The 24,091-nt window shown below is 45.5% G+C and overlaps 1 protein-coding gene across 1 annotated transcript in view; it reads right to left on the bottom strand.

Annotated features, from left to right (window-relative positions):
* ankfn1 (ankyrin repeat and fibronectin type III domain containing 1) overlaps window positions 1-24,091 on the bottom strand; it is a 286,097-nt gene that overhangs the window by 8,969 nt on the left and 253,037 nt on the right. The window contains exons 15-22 of the mRNA XM_046354362.1: window positions 22,880-22,979; window positions 22,629-22,761; window positions 22,286-22,402; window positions 21,949-22,164; window positions 20,911-21,077; window positions 10,768-10,942; window positions 9,180-9,348; window positions 6,188-6,354 (exon numbers count right to left, since the gene is read on the bottom strand). Coding sequence (XP_046210318.1) covers window positions 6,188-6,354; window positions 9,180-9,348; window positions 10,768-10,942; window positions 20,911-21,077; window positions 21,949-22,164; window positions 22,286-22,402; window positions 22,629-22,761; window positions 22,880-22,979 — 1,244 coding nt within the window. The remainder of the gene's footprint in view (window positions 1-6,187; window positions 6,355-9,179; window positions 9,349-10,767; window positions 10,943-20,910; window positions 21,078-21,948; window positions 22,165-22,285; window positions 22,403-22,628; window positions 22,762-22,879; window positions 22,980-24,091) is intronic.

Raw genomic sequence — 24,091 nt, 5'->3', positions numbered from 1 at the left:
ACAGCAGGACAACGTCGGTTTATAGTATATCAATGTGTTGAACACCACAATAGGAACTGCACATATTGAGGTTACAGGTTGGTCCCCTAATTCTCCTCTCAGGAGTCCAGATTACCAGAGGCTTCCTTCCAATGTTCAAAAGACGCCTTACTTAGTCCACTCTCTCATTTAGTCAGTTGATGTGAGGGTGATGCCAAATCCAGTGATGAATTGAATAAGATGCACTTCCACACAATACTAACAGGATGTTTACTGGACTAAACACGTCTTCGACAACAATACCACAGTAAGGGAATCCCCCCCTCCCCCGATCATGTAATGGCAAGTCTAAACAAATTGTACAACGAGATGGCTTAACGTCATCATTTCTGCACAGCCACACACACACGCCGCAGATACACACACACAGGCATGTAAACACAGAAACGCTTTCACGCACCTATACACTCGCAAGTAACAATGCGCACACACATAGAAATGCACGTACGCGCACACACACACACGCACCCTGACAGGACCTCCCAGTATCTAGACAGACTGTGGTATGACAGGCCAGCACTAAGAGCTTTCAGACAGACGGGCCTCTTTTCACACGCTTTGCCCCCTCACATTGACACTTCACTCTCTTTAATGCAGCCCACATGGCTGAGCTCACATACACACACACAAATGCACAAACACGCACAACTATGAGATTTACATGCACACACAGAGGCAGACTCATGCACATACACAGACTGAGAGACAGACATTGGCACTTTTATACAGAGACACATATTCAGACATCCCCACCCACACACACTCTCCCTCTCAGTCATTCATGATTGGTATTATTTTTTCCCCTGTCGCTCTCTCTCGCTCTCCCGAGTACTGTGTAATCTGTGGTTTGGGGGCCACATTTTTCCGTGCCTCTCTGAGCTCAGAACACACACACACTCTCTCTCAGATCACACACACACTCTCAGATCACACACACACTCTCAGATCACAGAAACACACTTGTGGTTTTGTGGTTGGTCTCCATTACCAGTAGAGACCATGGTGGTAAAAGCTGGATTAGTTCTTCACAGAGAAAAACACCAGATGGGTTTACTTTCATGCTTTCAACTTTCTGACATGAGAGAGAAGGTTGGGCAGTTATGGAGTTCTTTAACATTAGAAAAACAAGCTATTTAACAGCTAGTACTCGGAGCAGTTAGGCTTTATTACATCAATAAACTGACTCCAATAGGATTATTAGCGCAGTTGTTTCTGCTGTTTCTTAGATTTTTGGTGCGTGATAAAGATATTTACTGAAAAATGGACAACATAAACGATATGAAAAATAAGCTTTTAAACAATTTGCTTTTGATGAATGTGAAAAAAAGGACTCATGCGTTTGTATTAGAAATAGATACAAATGGTTTATACAGTGAGCTCCAAAAGTTTTGGGACAGTGACACGTTTTGTTGTTTTGCCTCTGTACTTCAGCACTATGGAAAGGAAATGATTACATTTGAGGTTAAAGTGCAGACTGTTCATTTGAGGGTATCCATATCGGGTGAACCGTTTAGGAATTAAAGCACTTTTTCTACATTTTAGGGGACCAAATGTATTGGGACAAATTCACTTCTGTGTGTATTAAAGAAGTAGAAAGTGAAGTATTTGGTCCCATATTCATAGTTCACAATGACTACATCAAGCTTGTGACTCGACACATTTGTTGGATGCATTTGCTGTTTGTTTTGGTTGTTTCAGATGATTTTGTACCCAATAGAAATTAATGGTAAATAACGTATTGTGTCATTTTGGAATCACTTCTATTGTAAATAAGAATATAATATGTTTGGAAACACTTATACATTCATGTGAAAACTACCATGATTACGGATAATCCTGAATGAATTGTGAATAATGATGAGTGACAAAATTAGAGGCATAAATATCATACCCAACCTCCAAAATTATTAACCTCCACTGTTATTGTCATGGTGAGAGGTTTGCATGTCTTGGCGGTATGACGTTTGTGCGTCTGTAAATTTCTCACTCATCGTCATTCACAATTCAATATCCATAACCATGGTAGCATCCACATTAATGTAGACGTGTTCAGAAACATATTCTATTTTTATTTCACATAAAAGTAATCTGAAACACAAGCAAAACAAACAGCAAATGCATCCAACAAGTTTGTAGAGTCACAAGTTTGATGTAGTCATTGCGTACACTGTGTATAAGACAGTAGTTTTTGAATTGTTAGTTAGATTACTTGTTGGTTATTAAGGCATTGTCGGAACTGGAAGCAGAAGCATTTCGCTACACTCGCATTAACATCTGCTAACAATGTGTATGTGACAAATATAATTTGATTTGATTTGAATATGGGACCAAATACTTCACTTTTTACTACTTGAATTTGTCCCAATACTATGTACAAAAAGTGCTATAATTTCTACCTGGTCCATCTATATGGATGAAAATACCTTCAAATGAAAGCTGACAGTATGACAGTAGTCATTGTATAATGCTGGAGTACAGTGCCAAAACAACTCAAATACTTTTGGAGCTCACTGTATTTCACACCGTACTGATTGAATTGACGCTCTCATAAAGGGACAGACTTAAAATACAGTAAAGTGACTTTCCTTTTCCAAGTTAGATATAGCTGAAATATATTATCACATATAACTGTGTGTATTCCAGTAAACCGTCACACAGTTTACATACGGCACACTTTAACAGTAAAACACTGTATAATGCACCTTGTTTTACAGAATGAATGCTGTAGATTGCACTGCATTATGGGTAAAATGCTGAAAAGTTATTAACTGTAATTGGAAGCCTCTTAAAGAATGACTCTAGTTTATGCCTACTGTAGAGTCATTTTCCAGTTTCAGGTGCCAACCTCATGCTGTCGGGTGAGACACATGAAGCTCAGACTATTTTAGTAAAATAGGAGAAGAAAGAAATCACCCAGATAATAATTGTTTTAATGATTAGGCTTCGCTGTACCACAGCCTCTGGGTGCCATAGTGAATAAACTGAGCACAGATTTGTTTCTGTCTCAGCCTCCAGTATTTATGCTGCAATAGTTTATGTGTCGGGGGGCTAGGATCACTCTGTTATATCTGGAGTACTTCTCCTGTCCTATCCGGTGTCCTGTGTGAATTTAAGTATGCTCCCTCTAATTCTCTCTTTCTCTCAGAGTACCTGAGCCCTAGGACCATGCCTCAGGACTACCTGACGTGATGACTCCTTGCTGTCCCCAGTCCACCTCCAGTTTCAACTGTTCTGCCTGTGATTATTATTATTTGACCATGCTGGTCATTTATGAACATTTGAACATCTTGGCCATGTTCTGTTATAATCTCCACCCGGCACAGCCAGAAGAGGACTGGCCACCCCACATAGCCTGGTTCCTCTATAGGTTTCTTCCTGGGTTCCTGCCTTTCTAGGGAGTTTTTCCTAGCCACCGTGCTTTTACACCTGCATTGCTTGCTGTTTGGGGTTTTAGGCTGGGTTTCTGTACAGCACTTTGAGATATCAGCTGATGTACGAAGGGCTATATAAATACAATTGATTTTGATTTGATTCGCAACCATTTTGTTTGCCCCATTACTACAGAGAAACCGACTTATTTCTATCCCAAATAGTTAAAAAATATATTTTATTTTATTTATATAACCTTTATTTAACTAGGCAAGTCAGTTGAGAAAAAATTCTAAATTTTCAATGACGGCCTAGGAACAGTGGGTTAACTGCCCTTTTATGATATTTATGTCTCTAACTTTGTCACTCATCATTATTCACAATTAATTCAGGATTATCCGTAATCATGGTAGTTTTCAAATGAATGCATAAGTGTTTCCAAACATATTATATTCTTATTTACAATATAAGTGACTCCAAAATGACACAATACGTTATTTTCCATTAATTTCTATTAGGTACAAAATCATCTGAAACACAACCAAAACAAACAGCAAATGCATCTGACCCATATTACCGGCGCAACATTCTTTCATATTTTCTTACACTGTTAAAACTTGTTGTTGTTTTTACAGTATTATACAATAAAAATAACAGCAATGTACTCTAATAAGTATTTACAGTAAATTGTCATAACTCCCAATGCACTCTGGGTGATTTTAGGAGTAATTGGTCAATTATGTAGTAAATTCCAATGAAACCATGTTTTAACAGCACAGTCGTGGCCAAAAGTTTTGAGAATGACACAAATATAAATGTTCACAAAGTCTGCTGCCTCAGTTTGTATGATGGCAATTTGCATATACTTCAGAATGTTATGAAGAGTGATCAGAGGAATTTCAATTAATTGCAAAGTCCCTCTTTGTCATGCATGTCACGTCTTGGTCATAGTGTTTTGTGTTTCGTTATATATTTGGTCAGGCCAGGGTGTGACATGGGTTTATATGTTGTGTTTCGTATTGGGGTTTTGTAGGCATTGCGATTGCGGCTGAGTAGGGGTGTAGCTTAGGTTGGCTGCCTGAGGCGGTTCTCAATCAGAGTCAGGTGATTCTCGTTGTCTCTGATTGGGAACCATATTTAGGTAGCCGGGGTTTCACTGTGTATTTCGTGGGTGATTGTTCCTGTCTCTGTGTAGTGTTCACCAGATAGGCTGTATTAGGTTTTTCACATTCCGTTTGTTGTTTTTGTATTTATTAAGTTATTTCATGTATCGTCATTCGTTTCATTAAAGACATGAGTAACCACCACGCTGCATTTCGGTCCGACTCTCTTCCGACAAACGAAGAACGCCGTTACAATGCAAATGAACTGAATCCCCCCAAAACTGCTTGAGGTCATTGTCCATTTGAAAGACCCATTTATGACCAAGCTTTAACTTCCTGTCTAATGTCAAGAGATGTTTATTCAATATATCTATTTTCCTCCCTCATGAAGCCATATATTTTGTGAAGTGTACAGGTCCCTCCTGCACATCAAAGCACCCCCACCAACATGATGCTGCCACCCCCGTGCTTCACGGTTAGGATAGTGTTCTTCGGCTTGCAAGCCTCCCCCTTTCTCCTCCAAACATAATGATGGTCATTATGGCAAACAGTTCTATTTTTGTTTCATCAGACCAGAGGACATTTCTAAAAAAATGACGATCTTTGTCCCCATGTGCAGTTGCAAACCGTAGTCTGGCTTTTTTTATGGCGGTTTTGGAGCAGTGGCTTCTTCCTTGCTAAGCGGCCTTTCAGGTTGTGTCGACATAGGACTCGTTTTACTGTGGATATAGATACTTTTGTACCTGTTTCCTCCAACATCTTCACAAGGTCCTTTGCTGTTGTTCTGGGATTGATTTGCACTTTTCGCACCAAAGTACGTTCATCTCTAGGACAGAACGCGTCTCCTTCCATGCGAGGACCCATGGTGTTTATACTTGCGTACTATTGTTTGTACAGATGAACGTGGATGAACCAGACTTGTGGAGGTCTACAACTGTGTTTCTGAGGTCTTGGCTGATTATATTGGATTTTCCCATGATGTCAAGCAAAGAGGCACATAGTTTGAAGGTAGGCCTTGAAATACATCCACAGGTACACCTCCAATTGAATCAAATGATGTCAAATAGCCTGTCAGAAGCTTCTAACACCATGACATAATTTTCTGGAATTTTCCAAGCTGTTTAAAGGCACAATCAACTTAGTGTATGTGAACTTCTGACCCACTGGAATTGAATTGAAATAATCTGTCTGTAAACAATTGTTGGAAAAATTACTTGTGTCATGCACAAAGTAGATGTCCTAACCAATTAGCCAAAATTATAGTTTGTTAACAAGACATTTGTGGAGTGGTTGAAAAACAAGTTTACAAAGATATATATACATATATAATATATATATATATTTTTTGATACGCCGTAATATGAAAACACATTACCTAGTAGAAAATCGCAAGCAATTACAGTAAAATACTGTACCCTGCCTCCCTTCGATAAAACTGTACATTTACAGCAGTATTACTTGCAGCAGAGTTGCCAGCAAACTACTGTAATTATATAATACAGCTGTGTTGCTGTAATTATTACAGTAGGCCTATTTACAGTATAATACAACACGGTTTTTCTTACTGTTAAACAAATGACAGCATCCCTGCTGTAAAGCAAAACTACAGCATTTAGCTGGCAACTCTACTGCCAGTTTCATGCTGTACATTTACAGGGACAGTTATATCTCCCTACCTGTATATAGTCCAGTATATGTTGGTGTCTCTGTTTGGCAGTGGCAACCTCTGTGTCCATTATGGCCTCTCGCAGTGCCTGCTGGGTAATAAGTGCATCCAGGTCCAAGACAGATGACATGCGGCAGTACAGACTGATGCACTTCTCCTTGTAGGCACTGAAATGGACTGAAGAGAGACAAGACATATATAGACCAATGAACTTCTTATTCGCACAGAAGTGGACTGGAGAGATAAGTATATATTTGAATATAAAATATAACTTCAAACTTATCCCTGTATTCTCAGAAATGGGCTTGAGAGAGAAATATATTTTTGAATATAAAATATAGACTCCAACTTCTCCTTGTATTCACAGAATTGGGCTGGAGTGAGACAAATATACAGTATATCAGAACATACAATATATAGACTAATTCACTTCTTATAGGCACAGACATGGACTGGATAGAGACATATACCGTGTTAATACTGTATAACGAGACGTACATTGAGTGTACAAAACAATAGGAACACCTTCCTAATATTGAGTTGCACCCCCTTTACCCTCAGAACAGCCTCAATTCATTGGGGCATGGACTACAAGCATTTGTTAGTTATGTCAAGTTGGCTTTATGTCCTTTGGGTGGTGGACCATTCTTGATACACACAGGAAACTGTTGAGCATGAAAAACCCAGCAGTGTTGTAGTTCTTTAATCCTTTGTCTTTCCCATTCACCCTCTGAATGGCACACAAACGCAATCCATGCCTCAATTGTCTCAAGGCTTCAAAATCCTTCTTTAACCTGCCTCCTCCCCTTCATCTACACTGATTGAAGTGGATTTAACAGGTGACAACTGATCATAGCTTTCACCTCGATTCACCTGGTCAGTCTGTGTCATGGAAAGACCAGGTGTTTTTAATGAACTTCTTCATATTCGCACAGAAGTGGATTAAAGAGACAAATATATATAAGAAAATACAATATATAGACTAGTTAACTTCTTATACGCACGGAAGTGGACTGGCGAGATATTATAATTGTGTTATTAAATCCTTGTTATGCATTTTATTCTGCATTTGTAAACAGAGCCTTGTAAAAAACATCAGTCTCAATGGGACTTGCCTGAAAAAATAAAGGTTTGATCAAATAAATAACTATATGTTAATATATGTTAACAGCATATAACAGGTGTATAACAGGTGTATAACAAGACATTCAGTGACTGAAGAACGTGTCTTTGTATTCACAGCACTACTATTCTCTGGGGCTAGTCACTCTGAGAGGGGGGTCAAAGGTCAGATCAGCATGGCGCTGCTCTGGAACCCTCAGAGAGACTGATTTAATGTGTGGCCCTACGGACCAGAGGAAAAGAGAGGAATCTACAACCACTGATCTAACACAGAGAGAGAGAGAGAGAAACAGAGCGAGAGAGAGAGAGAAACAGAGCGAGAGAGAGAAGAACAGAGGCTAACAGAGAGAAACAGAGCGAGAGAGAGAAGAACAGAGGCTAACAGAGGCTAACAGAGAGAAACAGAGCGAGAGACCAGAGGCTAACAGAGAGAAACAGAGCGAGAGAGAGAAGAACAGAGGCTAACAGAGAGAAACAGAGCGAGAGAGAGAAGAACAGAGGCTAACAGAGAGAAACAGAGCGAGAGAGAGAAGAACAGAGGCTAACAGAGAGAAACAGAGCGAGAGAGAGAAGAACAGAGGCTAACAGAGAGAAACAGAGCGAGAGAGAGAAGAACAGAGGCTAACAGAGAGAAACAGAGCGAGAGAGAGAGAAGAACAGAGGCTAATAGAGAGAAACAGAGCGAGAGAGAGAAGAACAGAGGCTAACCGAGAGAAACAGAGCGAGAGATGTACACAGGGATAGAGGAGGGAGAGATGTACACAGGGATAGAGGAGGGAGAGATGTACACAGGGATAGAGGAGGGAGAGATGTACACAGGGATAGAGGAGGGAGAGATGTACACAGGGATAGAGGAGGGAGAGATGTACACAGGGATAGAGGAGGGAGATGTACACAGGGATAGAGGAGGGAGAGATGTACACAGGGATAGAGGAGAGAGATGTACACAGGGATATAGGAGGGAGAGATGTACACAGGGATAGAGGAGGGAGAGATGTCACAGGGATAGAGGACGGAGAGATGTACACAGGGATAGAGGAGGGAGAGATGTACACAGGGATAGAGGAGAGAGATGTATACAGGGATAGAGGATGGAGAGATGTACACAGGGATAGAGGAGGGAGAGATGTACACAGGGATAGAGGAGAGAGATGTACACAGGGATAGAGGAGGGAGAGATGTACACAGGGATAGAGGAGGGAGAGATGTACACAGGGATAGAGGAGGGAGAGATGTACACAGGGATAGAGGAGGGAGAGATGTACACAGGGATAGAGGAGGGATAGATGTACACAGGGATAGAGGAGAGAGAGATGTACACAGGGATAGAGGAGGGAGATGTACACAGGGATAGAGGAGGGAGAGATGTACACAGGGAAAGAGGAGGGAGAGATGTACACAGGGATAGAGGAGGGAGAGATGTACACAGGGATAGAGGAGGGAGAGATGTACACAGGGATAGAGGAGAGAGATGTACACAGGGATAGAGGAGGGAGAGATGTACACAGGGATATAGGAGGGAGAGATGTACACAGGGATAGAGGAGGGAGAGATGTACACAGTGATAGAGGAGAGAGATGTACACAGGGATAGATGAGGGAGAGATGTACACAGGGATAGAGGAGAGAGATATACACAGGGATAGAGGAGGGAGAGATGTACACAGGGATAGAGGAGGGAGAGATGTACACAGGGATAGAGGAGGGAGAGATGTACACAGGGATAGAGGAGAGAGATGTACACAGGGATAGAGGACGGAGAGATGTACACAGGGATTGAGGAGAGAGATGTACACAGGGATAGAGGAGGGAGATGGGAGAAAGTAGATGTTCCAACAAAATGAGGGGCTTAACAGAAGACCGTGGTCAGTGTAGACGTACCCAGCTCAAACATTTGTAGAGGGAGGTTGAGAAAGCCAGAGTGGGGAGTGTAGGGGTTGCTCTGTCCGGGAGCTGTACACACATCTTCAGCCGCCGGCAGCAGCAGCAGAAAGGAAACATTATGACCCAACTCCAACACCTCGTGAGTGTAGATACGGAAGTGCTTGGCCTGCAACCAGACATGAACACAGTAAGAATATGAACAGGGGCAAAGATGGACACACACACCCACGCACACACACCCACGCACACACCCAAGCGCACACACACACACAAACACACACACACCCACACACCCAAGCGCACACACACACCCACGCACACACCCAAGCGCACACACACGCGCACACACACACCCACGCGCACACACACACCCACGCACACACCCACGCGTACACACACACCCACGCACACACCCAAGCACAAACACACACACAAACACACACCCACGCACACACACACACCCACACACACCCACCCAAGCGCACACACACACCCACGCGCACACACACACCCACGCGCACACACACACCCACGTGCACACACACACCCACACACACACCCACACACACACACACACACACACACACACACACACACACACACACACACACACACACACACACACACACACACACACACACACACACACACACACACACACACACACACACACACACACACACACACACACACACACACACACACACACACACACAGGCAGGGACACAGGCAGGGACACACACATTCACTAAGGCACAAACGACATGGCATGACTCATTGAACCCACATTCCAACTCGCCCATCTAAGTGTCTTGGTAAATGTTCCCCTTGCCTTGTAATACCCCTTTATCTCTAAAGTCATGGAATAATTTGACAGTGAGATGTGATAGACAAGTCTGTCTGTCCAGTTCTTCTTAGAACATAAACAACATAATGTTGTGTTCTTCAGGAATGTCAGTATCAGAGTGCTGAGGCTAGTGGCGGTGCTTCCGTCTGAAAAATGGCCCAGGGCCCATATGGCCCATATGGCTCTATATAGGAAATAGGGTGCCATGTTTTCGACACAGACACCACCACATAGCTAGCCTCAGCACTCTGATACTGACATTCCTGAAAAACACAACTATGTTGTTTATTTTTCTCGACACCAACAATAACATCTGCTAAACACATGTATGTGACAAATACATTTGATTTGAAGACACTCAGGGAGATAGATGGCTTTCAAAGCCCAGCTGATTTGTGTTGTAAAACAACTCTGAGTAAAGAGAGGAGTGTTCAGAGGTAGAGAGAAGATAAAAGATCAAACAGAAACTATCAACTGAATAGAGAGGCTCACGTCAGGACCATCAACCATCCAATATGGCTCCTGTCAGAGAAGGACCTGATGAGAAATGGGTTTTATGTGCCTGGCACAGAGCTACTGTAGAGACAGATTGGTGTGAGTGTGTGTGTGTGTGTGTGTGTGTGTGTGTGTGTGTGTGTGTGTGTGTGTGTGTGTGTGTGTGTGTGTGTGTGTGTGTGTGTGTGTGTGTGTGTGTGTGTGTGTGTGTGTGTGTATATACGTGCATTCCTGTGTGTGTACCTGGTGCAGAGGTAGGTTGATGAGTTTAAGCAGGGCCTTGAGGGAAGTCTGTAGCTCGTAGTAGAGGAGCGGTGTGTTACTGTCTGTCGTTTGATCTGCTCCCTCTCTCTCTCCCGCCGGTCTCTCCTCTCCATCCTCTAGGGTTGACAGTCTCTGCAGCCAGTCCCACTCCTCCCTGAGAGAGAGAAAAAGAGAGGGGAAAAAAGAGAGAAAGAAGAGAAACACCTAATGTAAGCAGGAATAAGATCATAGGTTCCAAGTTGTTGTGATGGTAACAGAGTAAAGGGCTGTGACTCTGAAGGCTGATGCCGCCGAAAACATTACGATGCACCAATAGAGTATCACTATGTTTATGTGTGTGTGTGTGTGTGTGGATCGTTGTTTTGCTCCAGGGAATTTCTCTGTACGTGGGCTCTCCCTCGGACCCCCACTGTGCTCTGTGGTGCAGTCTGTGGAAAGACCTAGTAAATCACATCTTCCACTGCCCCTGGACGTGTGTGTGTATACTTCCTTGCCAGCAACAGTGAGTGTATGTCTGCCTGTCTATATTCCTCTTTACCTGAAACTTATGTGAAGTCCTCTTCCAAAGTGCGAGTGTGTGTGTAACTGGCCCAGTGGGTGTATATACTGTATAATACTCCCTGTGTCAAGCTAACCACTGAGGTCACCTCTACCACCTCAGACCAATGTCAACAAACAACTCATTTACACAACTAACACAAACACACGCACTAACGCACAGAGAACACACACGCACACCTACACACACATCTCTGTTTCCCATGTAGAGAGAAACTCAACACCTCTATCTCACTTCTATCTACTTAGAACTTTCTCTCCTCTCCCTTTATCCCTCTCTTTCTCCCCTCTCCCCTCATCCCTCTCTTTCTCTCCTCATCCCTCTTTCTCTCCTCTCCCCTCATCCCTCTCTTTCTCCCCTCTCCCCTCATCCCTCTCTTTCTCTCCTCATCTGTCTATGTCTCTCCTCATCCCTTTCTTTCTCCCCTCATCCCTCTCTTTCTCCCCTCATCCCTCTCTTTCTCTCCTCATCTGTCTATGTCTCTCCTCATCCCTTTCTTTCTCCCCTCATCCCTCTCTTTCTCCCCTCATCCCTCACTTTCTCCCCTCATCCCTCACTTTCTCCCCTCATCCCTCTCTTTCTCCACTCATCCCTCTCTTTCTCCCCTCATCCCTCTCTTTCTCCCCTCATCCCTCTCTTTCTCCCCTCATCCCTCTCTTTCTCTCCTCTCCCCTCATCCCTCTCTTTCGCTCCTCAACTGAGCATGGGTAGAACACTCTCCAGTTTCTCTACATCTACCAACAGCCAAAGCTCCCAAGTATTTCCATGATCTGTAGATGAAAATACACAAGGCTTTGGCACAGTGTCTGTAGCATAATATTATACTGTCAGATCCAAATACACACTGCTGCCCGTCTAGTGTCTGCCTCTCTGTCTCACACACTAACACAAGGGAGGGATAGTGAGAGAGACAGTGAAATAGAGAGAATAAACAGACAGAAAGAGAGAGAGAGAGAGGGATGAGAGAGTCTGTCTGACTGCAGTGTTTTCTTGAGATGAAGGGGAAAAACGCAGTCCAATGTTTCCCTTTGTTTCTCACTTCCCACTGTATCTAGGACCGCAGCACAGCTAACTAGGACCACAGCACAGCTAACTAGGACCACAGCACAGCTAACTAGGACCACAGCACAGCTAACTAGGACTGCAGCACAGCTAACTAGGACCACAGCACAGCTAACTAGGACCACAGCACAGCTAACTAGGACCACAGCACAGCTAACTAGGACCGCAGCACAGCTAACTTGGACCGCAGAACAGCTAACTAGGACCGCAGCACAGCTAACTAGGACCGCAGCACAGCTAACTAGGACCACAGCACAGCTAACTAGGACCACAGCACAGCTAACTAGGACCGCAGCACAGCTAACTAGGACCGCAGAACAGCTAACTAGGACCGCAGCACAGCTAACTAGGACCGCAGCACAGCTAACTAGGACCGCAGCACAGCTAACTAGGACCACAGCACAGCTAAATAGGGCCACAGCACAGCTAACTAGGACCACAGCACAGCTAACTAGGGCCACAGCACAGCTAACTAGGACCACAGCACAGCTGACTAGGACCATAGCACAGCTAACTAGGACCACAGCACAGCTAACTAGGGCCGCAGCACAGCAAACTAGGACCGCAGCACAGGTGACTAGGACTGCAGCACAGCTAACTAAGACGGCAACACAGCTAACTAGGGCCACAGCACAGCAAACTAGGACCGCAGCACAGGTGACTAGGACTGCAGCACAGGTGACTAGGACCGCAGCGCAGGTGACTAGGACCGCAGCGCAGCTGATTAGGACCGCAGCGCAGCTAACTAGGACCGCATCGCAACTAACTAGGACCGCAGCGCAGGTGACTAGGTCCGCAGCGCAGGTGACTAGGACCGCAGCGCAACTAACTAGGACCGCAGCGCAGGTGACTAGGACCGCAGCACAGATGACTAGGACTGCAGCGCAGCTGACTAGGACCGCAGCGCAGGTGACTAGGACCACAGCACAGCTAACTAGGACCACAGCACAGCTAACTAGGACCACAGCACAGCTAACTAGGACCACAGCACAGCTAACTAGGACCGCAGCACAGCTAACTAGGGTCACAGCACAGCAAACTAGGACCGCAGCACAGGTGACTAGGACTGCAGCACAGCTAACTAAGACGGCAACACAGCTAACTAGGGCCACAGCACAGCAAACTAGGACCGCAGCACAGGTGACTAGGACCGCAGCACAGGTGACTAGGACCGCAGCGCAGGTGACTAGGACCGCAGCGCAGCTGATTAGGACCGCAGCGCAGCTAACTAGGACCGCATCGCAACTAACTAGGACCGCAGCGCAGGTGACTAGGTCCGCAGCGCAGGTGACTAGGACCGCAGCACAGGTGACTAGGATCGCAGCACAGGTGACTAGGACCGCAGCGCAGGTGACTAGGACCGCAGCGCAACTAACTAGGACCGCAGCGCAGGTGACTAGGACCGCAGCGCAGGTGACTAGGACCGCAGCGCAGGTGACTAGCAGCCTTGATTCCCGGGACTTCTGTTTCAGTTAGTCTGTGACACCAGCACACTGTGTCCAAACTTTTGACTGGTACTGTATATGACTCACACTCATTGTAATTATATTGTACACATTTCATCATTACTCTTATGTTTATTTGAGCACATTTGCCTGAGTTTCATGTGTACAAGTCCAAAAGGCTGTTTAGCCTCTTGACATGTGAATAGGCCTTATGCCTGCTGTAGTGTATAGCCCTGGCTGTAATTACCTACCTGTGCTGGCTTATACAGCCATGTCATTCATATTAAAGCAGTGCCATAGTCTAACTTTTCATTCTCCTCTTTCCTTTCAGAACCACATAGTTACTGTCAGTTCTCACTGGACATAATTCTCAGTTATCTGAATCATGAGAGGTCAGATGTGTGTTTGATGTGTGAATGTGGACATCTTCTTCCATTAAACTCCCCCTAACCGGGACATCCACCTCATCCTTGTTCTGACAGGACATTCTGTAGTGGTTGCTACTGGCCTTAAGCCAGCACCTAACATTTATTATTACATTCATGGTCCTTTGATTCTCTACAACCCTACCCCTATTTATCAACTTCAGCACAGCTGACTAGGACTTCAGCGCAGCTAACTAGGACCGCAGCGCAGCTGACTAGGACCGCAGCGCAACTAACTAGGACCGCAGCGCAGGTGACTAGACCGCAGCGCAGCTGACTAGGACCACAGCACAGCTGACTAGGACTTCAGCGCAGCTGACTAGGACCGCAGCGCAACTAACTAGGACTGCAGCGCAGGTGACTAGGACCGCAGCACAGGTAACTAGGACCGCAGCGCAGCTGTCTAGGACCGCAGCACAGGTGACTAGGACCACAGCACAGGTAACTAGGACCGCAGCGCAGGTGACTAGGACCGCAGCGCAACTAACTAGGACCGCAGCGCAGCTGACTAGGACCGCAGCGCAGGTGACTAGGACCACAGCGCAGGTGACTAGGACCGCAGCGCAGGTGACTAGGACCGCAGCGCAGCTAACTCGGACCGCAGCGCAGCTGACTAGGACCGCAGCGCAGCTGACTAGGACCGCAGCGAAACTAACTAGGACCGCAGCGCAGGTGACTAGGACCGCAGCGCAGCTGACTAGGACCGCAGCGCAGGTGACTAGGACCGCAGCGCAGCTGTCTAGGACCGCAGCGCAGGTGACTAGGACCGCAGCGCAACTAACTAGGACCGCAGCGCAGCTGACTAGGACCGCAGCGCAGCTGACTAGGACCGCAGCGCAACTAACTAGGACCGCAGCGCAACTAACTAGGACCGCAGCGCAACTAACTAGGACCGCAGCGCAGGTGACTAGGACCGCAGCGCAACTAACTAGGACCGCAGCGCAGCTGACTAGGACCGCAGCGCAGCTGTCTAGGACCGCAGCGCAGGTGACTAGGACCGCAGCGCAACTAACTAGGACCGCAGCGCAGCTGACTAGGACCGCAGCGCAGCTGACTAGGACCGCAGCGCAACTAACTAGGACCGCAGCACAGCTAACTAGGACCGCAGCACAGCTGACTAGGACCGCTGGTTGACTAGCGTCCAGACACTCTGCTAGCTGACTAGCGTCCAGACACTCTGCTAGTTGAATGGCGTCCAGACACTCTGCTAGCTGACCAGCGTCCAGACACTCTGCTAGCTGACTAGCGTCCAGACACTCTGCTTGCTGTAGCCAAGGAGCATTGCACACATACTTCTACCTATTCCTCGCAGCCCCATAGAAATCAGATCTCATATTACTCAAACACACACACTCACAAACACACACACTCACAGCCTCAGAGTCAATGTAACATAATACTGTAGGTAGATTAGTGGTGATTGTCCCAGTAGGGAATGTGTGTAATGCGGTGAATGTTAGCTGACAACATCAGAGGTGTAAACAGCGAGTTGGCATTCCTCTAAGTCAGCCGTGGGACGATTTTTTTCTTGAGCAGATGGTCAAGGGGCCAGAACATAATTACAAATGATTTGTAGACCGCAAATGGACCGCAAGAAGCCCAAACAGATAAAATGTTTGACTAAAACATGAATCATTTTAAACCTTGCTTACATTTATATGCAATCCCGTGTCTCTCTATTATGCGTGGGAATACTTGGGAACAGATTTCTTAAATTAAAATCACTTGGAGCTGAATTCCTGGTGTTTTTGCAGTCTTATTATTTTGCTCAGAAAACTTGGGGGAACAAATAAAAACACCTGGGGGCCAAATGCGGCCTGAGGGCCGCCAGTTGTGGAACCCTGCTCTAAGTTAATGTTCTAACAAAAACTGTTACAGTGCCAAGTCCTAGACCTAATACCACCTAGACAACAGACAGACCCTAATACTACCTACAGTATACACATCCAGACAGACAATCTAAAAACAGACCTGTAGTTAATCAGCATAGAGTTCTCATTCTCAAATTCTGTGAATTGATTCGGGCCGGGAGGGTTTTGAGCTTGTGTCTGTGCACCTTTTTAGCCTACTACAGCTCTCTCTCAGTCGCAGCAGCTGCAGCCACTAGCAGCACCAGGATTCCAATATTGGCTGGGCCAGAGACATTTGTTGGCATGATGAAATGTATATTTCTGATTATTGAAATGCTTCAAATTGTGATACGAATAGGCTGGAGTGTACTCGGGAGAATGAAGATCCCCAAGACGATGACAGGCAGCGCATCTCAGTATCAGAAGAAGCCCATATTACAATGGCAGATACATCCTATCAAAATAAACCCTATGACTGTCCTGCTAATGTGCCTTACTGGACCTTGTAAACTATCGAAAGTCGACCCATAACTGATTCAGATGTTTCCTTAAAAAAACATACATTTAAAAGAAAGGGCTTTTTAACGATTATTCAAATGGATGTTTTGGTGTTTGGCAGACAAGCAAGTTATTTATTGTTGAATTATTCAAGGCTACCTTTGTTATTTCAATTAAAAATAAAATGCTTGATTGTATTTAAAGGCATGAACGACTTGTACGCTGAGTACTGACAGTAACGTGACGCTAAGTGACGTTAAGACCTAAAAAACAGGACGTTCTTTCACAGCTCTCTGGAGGATAGATTATATAAGGTTACTATGTGAGTCAAGTGCAAAATAATACACTTGATTTAGGATACATCTTGGCATGCTAAATGTTTCTGATCAGTGATAGATGAGCAAACAAATAAATGAGCTACCGCCTCCACTTGCCCAGCCAGAGATCAATCAACCAAATATACAGGCGGAGATTCAGTGAAAATCACATTGATTATCAGACAAGTAAGTTAAGTTTGGTTGGGAGTAGGACATGTGAGTGAAGAGTAAAATCAACTTGCTAAACTACATAACATGCTAGCAACATGTTCTGATCAGCGAATATATGAGTAAGCCAGAATAAAGATAATCCTGAGCACTCACCTCAATTTAGCAAACCAGAATTCAGTTAAAACAAACATCTAACATTGATTGATTTATCTAGACCTTTCCCCCACGCTTGTCTCAAAGCTTGACAATAGGGCTTGACAATCTGGACCCTCTATTTCTGAAACTATCTGCCGCCATTGTCGCAACCCCTATTACCAGCCTGTTCAACCTCTCTTTCATATCGTCTGAGATCCCCAAGGATTGGAAAGCTGCCACAGTCATCCCCCTCTTCAAAGGGAGAGACACCCTGGACCCAAACTGTTACAGACCTATATCCATCCTGCCCTGCCTATCTAAGGTCTTCGAAAGCCAAGTCAACAAACAGGTCACTGACCATCTCGAATCCCACCGTACCTTCTCCGCTGTGCAATCTGGTTTCCGAGCCGGTCACGGGTGCACCTCAGCCACGCTCAAGGTACTAAACGATATCATAACCGCCATCGATAAAAGACAGTACTGTGCAGCCGTCTTCATCGACCTTGCCAAGGCTTTCGACTCTGTCAATCACCATATTCTTATCGGCAGACTCAGTAGCCTCGGTTTTTCGGATGACTGCATTGCCTGGTTCACCAATTACTTTGCAGACAGAGTTCAGTGTGTCAAATCGGAGGGCATGCTGTCCGGTCCTCTGGCAGTCTCTATGGGGGTGCCACAGGGTTCAATTCTCGGGCCGACTCTTTTCTCTGTATATATCAATGATGTTGCTCTTGCTGCGGGCGATTCCCTGATCCACCTCTACGCAGACGACACCATTCTATATACTTTCGGCTCGTCATTGGACACTGTGCTATCTAACCTCCAAACGAGCTTCAATGCCATACAGCACTCCTTCCGTGGCCTCCAACTGCTCTTAAACGGTAGTAAAACCAAATGCATGCTTTTCAACCGATCGCTGCCTGCACCCGCATGCCCGACTAGCATCACCACCCTGGATGGTTCTGACCTTGAATATGTGGACATCTATAAGTACCTAGGTGTCTGGCTCGACTGCAAACTCTCCTTCCAGACTCATATCAAACACCTCCAATCGAAAATCAAATCAAGAGTCGGCTTTCTATTCCGCAACAAAGCCTCCTTCACTCACGCCGCCAAGCTTACCCTAGTAAAACTGACTATCCTACCGATCCTCGACTTCGGCGATGTCATCTACAAAATTGCTTCCAACACTCTACTCAGCAAACTGGATGCAGTTTATCACAGTGCCATCCGTTTTGTCACTAAAGCACCTTATACCACCCACCACTGCGACTTGTACGCTCTAGTCGGCTGGCCCTCGCTACATATTCGTCGCCAGACCCACTGGCTCCAGGTCATCTACAAGTCCATGCTAGGGAAAGCTCCGCCTTATCTCAGTTCACTGGTCACAATGGCAACACCCATCCGTAGCACGCGCTCCAGCAGGTGTATCTCACTGATCATCCCTAAAGCCAACACCTCATTTGGCCGCTTTTCGTTCCAGTACTCTGCTGCCTGTGACTGGAACGAATTGCAAAAATCGCTGAAGTTGGAGACTTTCATCTCCCTCACCAACTTCAAACATCAGCTATCTGAGCAGCTAACCGATCGCTGCAGCTGTACATAGTCTATTGGTAAATAGCCCACCCATTTTCACTTACCTCATCCCCACACTGTTTTTATTTATTTACTTTTCTGCTCTTTGCACACCAATATCTCTACCTGTACATGACCTGATCATTTATCACTCCAGTGTTAATCTGCAAAATTGTAAATATTCGCCTACCTCCTCATGCCTTTTGCACACATTGTATATAGACTCCCCTTTTTTTCTACTGTGTTATTGACTTGTTAATTGTTTACTCCATGTGTAACGACTTAAATGTAAATGTAAATGTAACTCTGTGTTGTCTGTTCACACTGCTATCCTTTATCTTGGCCAGGTCGCAGTTGCAAATGAGAACTTGTTCTCAACTAGCCTACCTGGTTAAATAAAGGTGAAATAAAATAAAAATAAATAAAATAAAGCAGCGAGATGGCGCTGTCCCAATCAAAACGGTGCTGAAATGATCATATAGGTGACCACACACTACCATTGCTTTAAATTAGTATAATGGTTGGATATGACTTAGGGAATTTCAGTATAAGCAAGAATTTGATACATGCATTTAATTGCATTAGCCTACTTTATTCAAATATTTTTGTCATTCAGTTGATCATAACTAAGGTGAGTTTCCTCGTCTCCTCACTCCGCTGCTGCCTGCATCCACCCCAAGATCTGTTTCCTCGTCTCCTTACTCCGCTGCTTCCTGCATCCACCCCAAGAGCTGTTTCCTCGTCTCCTCACTCCGCTGCTGCCTGCATCCACCCCAAGATCTGTTTCCTCGTCTCCTCACTCCGCTGCTTCCTGCATCCACCCCAAGAGCTGTTTCCTCGTCTCCTCACTCCGCTGCTGCTTGCATCCACCCCAAGAGCTGTTTCCTCGTCTCCTCACTCCGCTGCTTCCTGCATCTACCCCAAGAGCTGTTTCCTCCTCACTCCGCTGCTGCCTGCATCTCGTCTCCTCACTCCGCTGCTGCCTGCATCCACCCCAAGAGCTGTTTCCTCGTCTCCTCACTCCGCTGCTTCCTGCATCCACCCCAAGATCTGTTTCCTCCTCTCCTCACCACCCCGCTGCTGCCCTCACTCCGCCTGCATCCACCCCAAGAGCTGTTTCCTCGTCTCCTCACTCCGCTGCTGCCTGCATCCACCCCAAGAGCTGTTTCCTCGTCTCCTCACTCCGCTGCTGCCTGCAACCACCCCAAGATCTGTTTCCTCGTCTCCTCACTCCGCTGCTGCCTGCATCCACCCCAAGATCTGTTTCCTCGTCTCCTCACTCCGCTGCTGCCTGCATCCACCCCAAGATCTGTTTCCTCGTCTCCTCACGTCGCTGCTTCCTGCATCCACCCCAAGATCTGTTTCCTCGTCTCCTCACGCCGCTGCTTCCTGCATCCACCCCAAGATCTGTTTCCTCGTCTCCTCACTCCGCTGCTGCCTGCATCCACCCCAAGAGCTGTTTCCTCGTCTCCTCATCCACCCCAAGCCGCTGCTTCCTGCATCCACCCCAAGATCTGTTTCCTCGTCTCCTCACTCCGCTGCTGCCTGCATCCACCCCAAGATCTGTTTCCTCGTCTCCTCACTCCGCTGCTGCCTGCATCCACCCCAAGATCTGTTTCCTCGTCTCCTCACTCCGCTGCTGCCTGCATCCACCACATTGCTCTCAATACGAGTTTAAATAAATATACTGTTTTCTAGTAATATGGCTTTTATTTCAGGTTCGGGCTCATTTAATTTCTGTGATGTCGGTCCGAGCCTGGGCTCGGGGTTCAGCTCACCATGCTTAGGTTGGACCGGGCTAGAATCTTGGGGTGTATATGAGGCCTGGAATCATGTTGCAACACTATGATGGAGGAGCTGTCCAAAATCAACCTCTCTTGATGTGACGCTCAACATGTTTCATGGAGGGAGTTCATTGCAGCCTTAAACTGATGTCACATGAAGTAATCTAGATGCAATTTTGGTTGCTTGCTACAAAGTTGCATCTTGGTTGCTCTGTGTGTCACTCCCAACAAATCCAAAGGTAATGTAAAGGTAAGAGTAAGTAACACAGTAAGTATACATCCAGCTGTGGTGAGTCCTTACCTGGAGACATTGGCGTTGTCTCGTACCCGCGCGTGGCACAGCATGTTGGGCATCCTCTGTGGTACCAGCACCCTGATCTGGTCTACAGAGCTGCTGAGCTTCAGGTAGCCCAGGTACAGACCTGGGACCAGGCGATGCTGGCTACGCCTCTGGTAGGCCAAGATGTCCTGTGAAGGGAGGGACAGAGGGAGGGAGAGAGGGACAGAGTGTGAGAGAGAGAGAGAGAGAGAGAGAGAGAGAGAGAGAGAGAGAGAGAGAGAGAGAGAGAGAGAGAGAGAGAGAGAGAGAGAGAGAGGAGAGAGCGAGAGAGAAAGGGGAGAGAGAATATACAGGGTCAGTGAATGTGTGTATGTGTGTGCTACCTGTATAGTATAGTGATGAGCAGTATGTCCAGTGCATAGGGTATACACTAGATGACTGACAGGGGCGCTGTAATGAAGCCATCTTGACATTCCCCCACCATGTAACAAATATGTTGGAAGCTATAGAAATGGACTAATTCATGTCTACATTTGCTTTTGCCACTTTATTCTATTATAGACATCTCAATGCTTTCAATGATATAATGTGAGATAAACATGCTACTTAAGGCATAATCTTTTGAAAGTTCTAATGTTACTGTCCCCACTACAACAAAAGAAATACTTAAATACATGTCATTTTGTCCATGAAACATTTCATTGAAATAGAATTCCATTCATTCCTATGGAGGACTGCTTCTTCTTGGGAGTGCCAATATGGTGGCTTCAACGCCTCTCATTCAGGGTTTATATACATCATTGGTTATAATATAATAATATATGCTACTTAGCAGACACTTTTAGCCAAAGAGACTTAAAGTTATGTGTGAATAAGCATGGGTGATACCTGGAATCAAACCCACTATCCTGACGTAGCAAGTGTCACGCTGTACCGACTGAGCTACAGAGGACCACTATGATATGGTTATAGTAGGGTTATGTTATGGTGGGATTATAGTAGATTTATGGTAAGGTTATGGTAGGGTTGTGGTAATGTTATGGTAAAGCTATCTTCTACCTGTATGGTTATTAGCAGTATGTCCAGTGCGTAGGGTTCTTCAGGTGTGGACAGACTCTTCCTCTGGCTCTGTAGCTTGGACACCTGCATCCACTTCCCATTGAAGAAGGAGTACTGGCTCTCCATGTCCCTGATCGTCAATAACAATACATTACCATGACGATCCTTGATGGGCTCGTAGTGGACACGCCCCAGGTTGTGTGTGCCTAACAGATTCTGAGAATGACATCAGTCAATCAGTCAATCAATCACTGAATACACCAATAAATTATTATATCTGTATGTTTGCCAATCTATTCATCTCTCACTCACATACCACACACATACACGAGTGTACCTGTAGTTGCCCAGCGGCAGACAGCATCTTCTGTCTGGCCTGTAGAGTGGAGGAGGAGGACATGGAGACAGACATACTCTGTCTCAGCCACCGCACGTCCTCCCACATACATGACAACTACAGAGAGAGGGAGGGGATGTAGATAGAGAGAAATAGTGAGAGAGGAGAGAAAGAGAGACTGCACCATGAAGATCATCTAGAAAAGGTATCACGGTACATTCATTTTTACTTTGCTAAGTATAAAGTGAAATGCAGAATACTGCTTGATGCAATTTAGTCATACAAAAAATCAATTCAATGTGGCCACTGTTCTTGATATAATGTACTACAATACCCACAATACCTTAGTGAACCAGAGGAAGTCCTGCATGAGAGAGCTGCTGTAGGAGTCATCCACCTCCACTATAGGGATCTGGTCCTCTGTGGTCACCAGAACACTGTCTTTGTGGTAAAACACTGCCGCCAGGTAAACCCCCCTATAAAACCAGCACAATGGAATAGTCCAGCTCAGCTTCACAATGGAGTGTCTCCAATTTGAACAGTCCATGATGTACATCCAGGTGGTGTAATTTACACAAATCACTACTAGCTCACCTTTTGAGTGTCTTGACGAACTTGTTTGAAGAGTTAAACAGGTGCTTGAGACTTCTGGAGACGGACTGCTTACGGCTTGGGTTCTGGAGCTTTGATGTGTCTGAGAGTAGGAGAGGAGACAGGTTGAGGAAGAAGAGAAACTGATTACTTGTCTTCATAGTAAAGAAGACATTTGACCTCTTATTTGTTGGTCTCATTACTTCTGCTGTTTTGAACATGAACTAGTGTCTGTATGTCTGTTTGTGCGCTGATTTGAAATACTCAAATGCTTTCAGAATTGAAATGCTGTCATAGTAGTGTCTGTAAACCCAGTCCTGGGTGTTTTGTGTTATAGTAACCCTGTGTTTTGTGTGTTTTTCAGTATTGTAATGATGTTATTCCCTGCATGTTGATCAGTACTCCATTAACTGTTATTGTACAGAACTTGAACATATGTATTCTAATGGTTTATTCAGTATTGTAATTGTTGTTATTGTCTGTGTTCAGTGCTGTACTAGGACCTTGACCTTCAAAGGAGCAAAGTGAGTCTTTCTTTATCGGAGTGAGCGAGAGTGGATGGTTTAGAGAGAAAGGGATTGACAGCGAAATAGAGAGAGAGAAAGAGAGCGAGAGAGAAAGAGAGCAGGAGAGAACAACCTTGTTGACTGTGTGTAATGTCGTGTCCTTTCTTGGCAATTGAATAAAAGGAAACAATCACAAAACAACAGCAGGGGAAGAGTGAGTCAGAAATAAGAGGTTCACAGTGCTGGTTAATTGTCAAGCTTCAGTGACACTCCGTTGTTTTATCTCAGTCTGTTCAGCTGTCTATCCTCCATAGCCCCTATCTAACCCCTCTCACCCCCATCACCCTGCTATCTTCCCCATGACCCTTGGCCCCAGTGATGCCAATCTCCAGACTGCAGGGACTCTACCAGCTAATTAAACACATAATCACGGTGTGGAAACACAAGGCAGTCAGACAGACTGACCACAGTATACTGTTAGCTAACTCTACTCGGTTCAGTGACGATTTCAGTCAAAGTATCATTGCCCTAAGGATGGATGGAGGGAGGGAAGGAAGGAAAAATGAAATGTGCCCACGCCACGGTCTGGTAATGTCACTCACTCCCCTGGGACAGGAGAGATGGAGGGAGGGGAAGGAGGGATTGAGGGATACAAGAAGGGAAGGAAGAATTATTCCTTGTGAAGCCTCTTACTGCCTGAGGATCAGGA

This window comes from Oncorhynchus gorbuscha, linkage group LG06 (genome assembly GCF_021184085.1).
Source record: "Oncorhynchus gorbuscha isolate QuinsamMale2020 ecotype Even-year linkage group LG06, OgorEven_v1.0, whole genome shotgun sequence".
Taxonomy (NCBI): domain Eukaryota; kingdom Metazoa; phylum Chordata; class Actinopteri; order Salmoniformes; family Salmonidae; genus Oncorhynchus; species Oncorhynchus gorbuscha.
The sequence above is the reverse complement of the archived record's forward strand: the minus strand, read 5'-3'. Positions and strand labels throughout refer to the sequence as shown.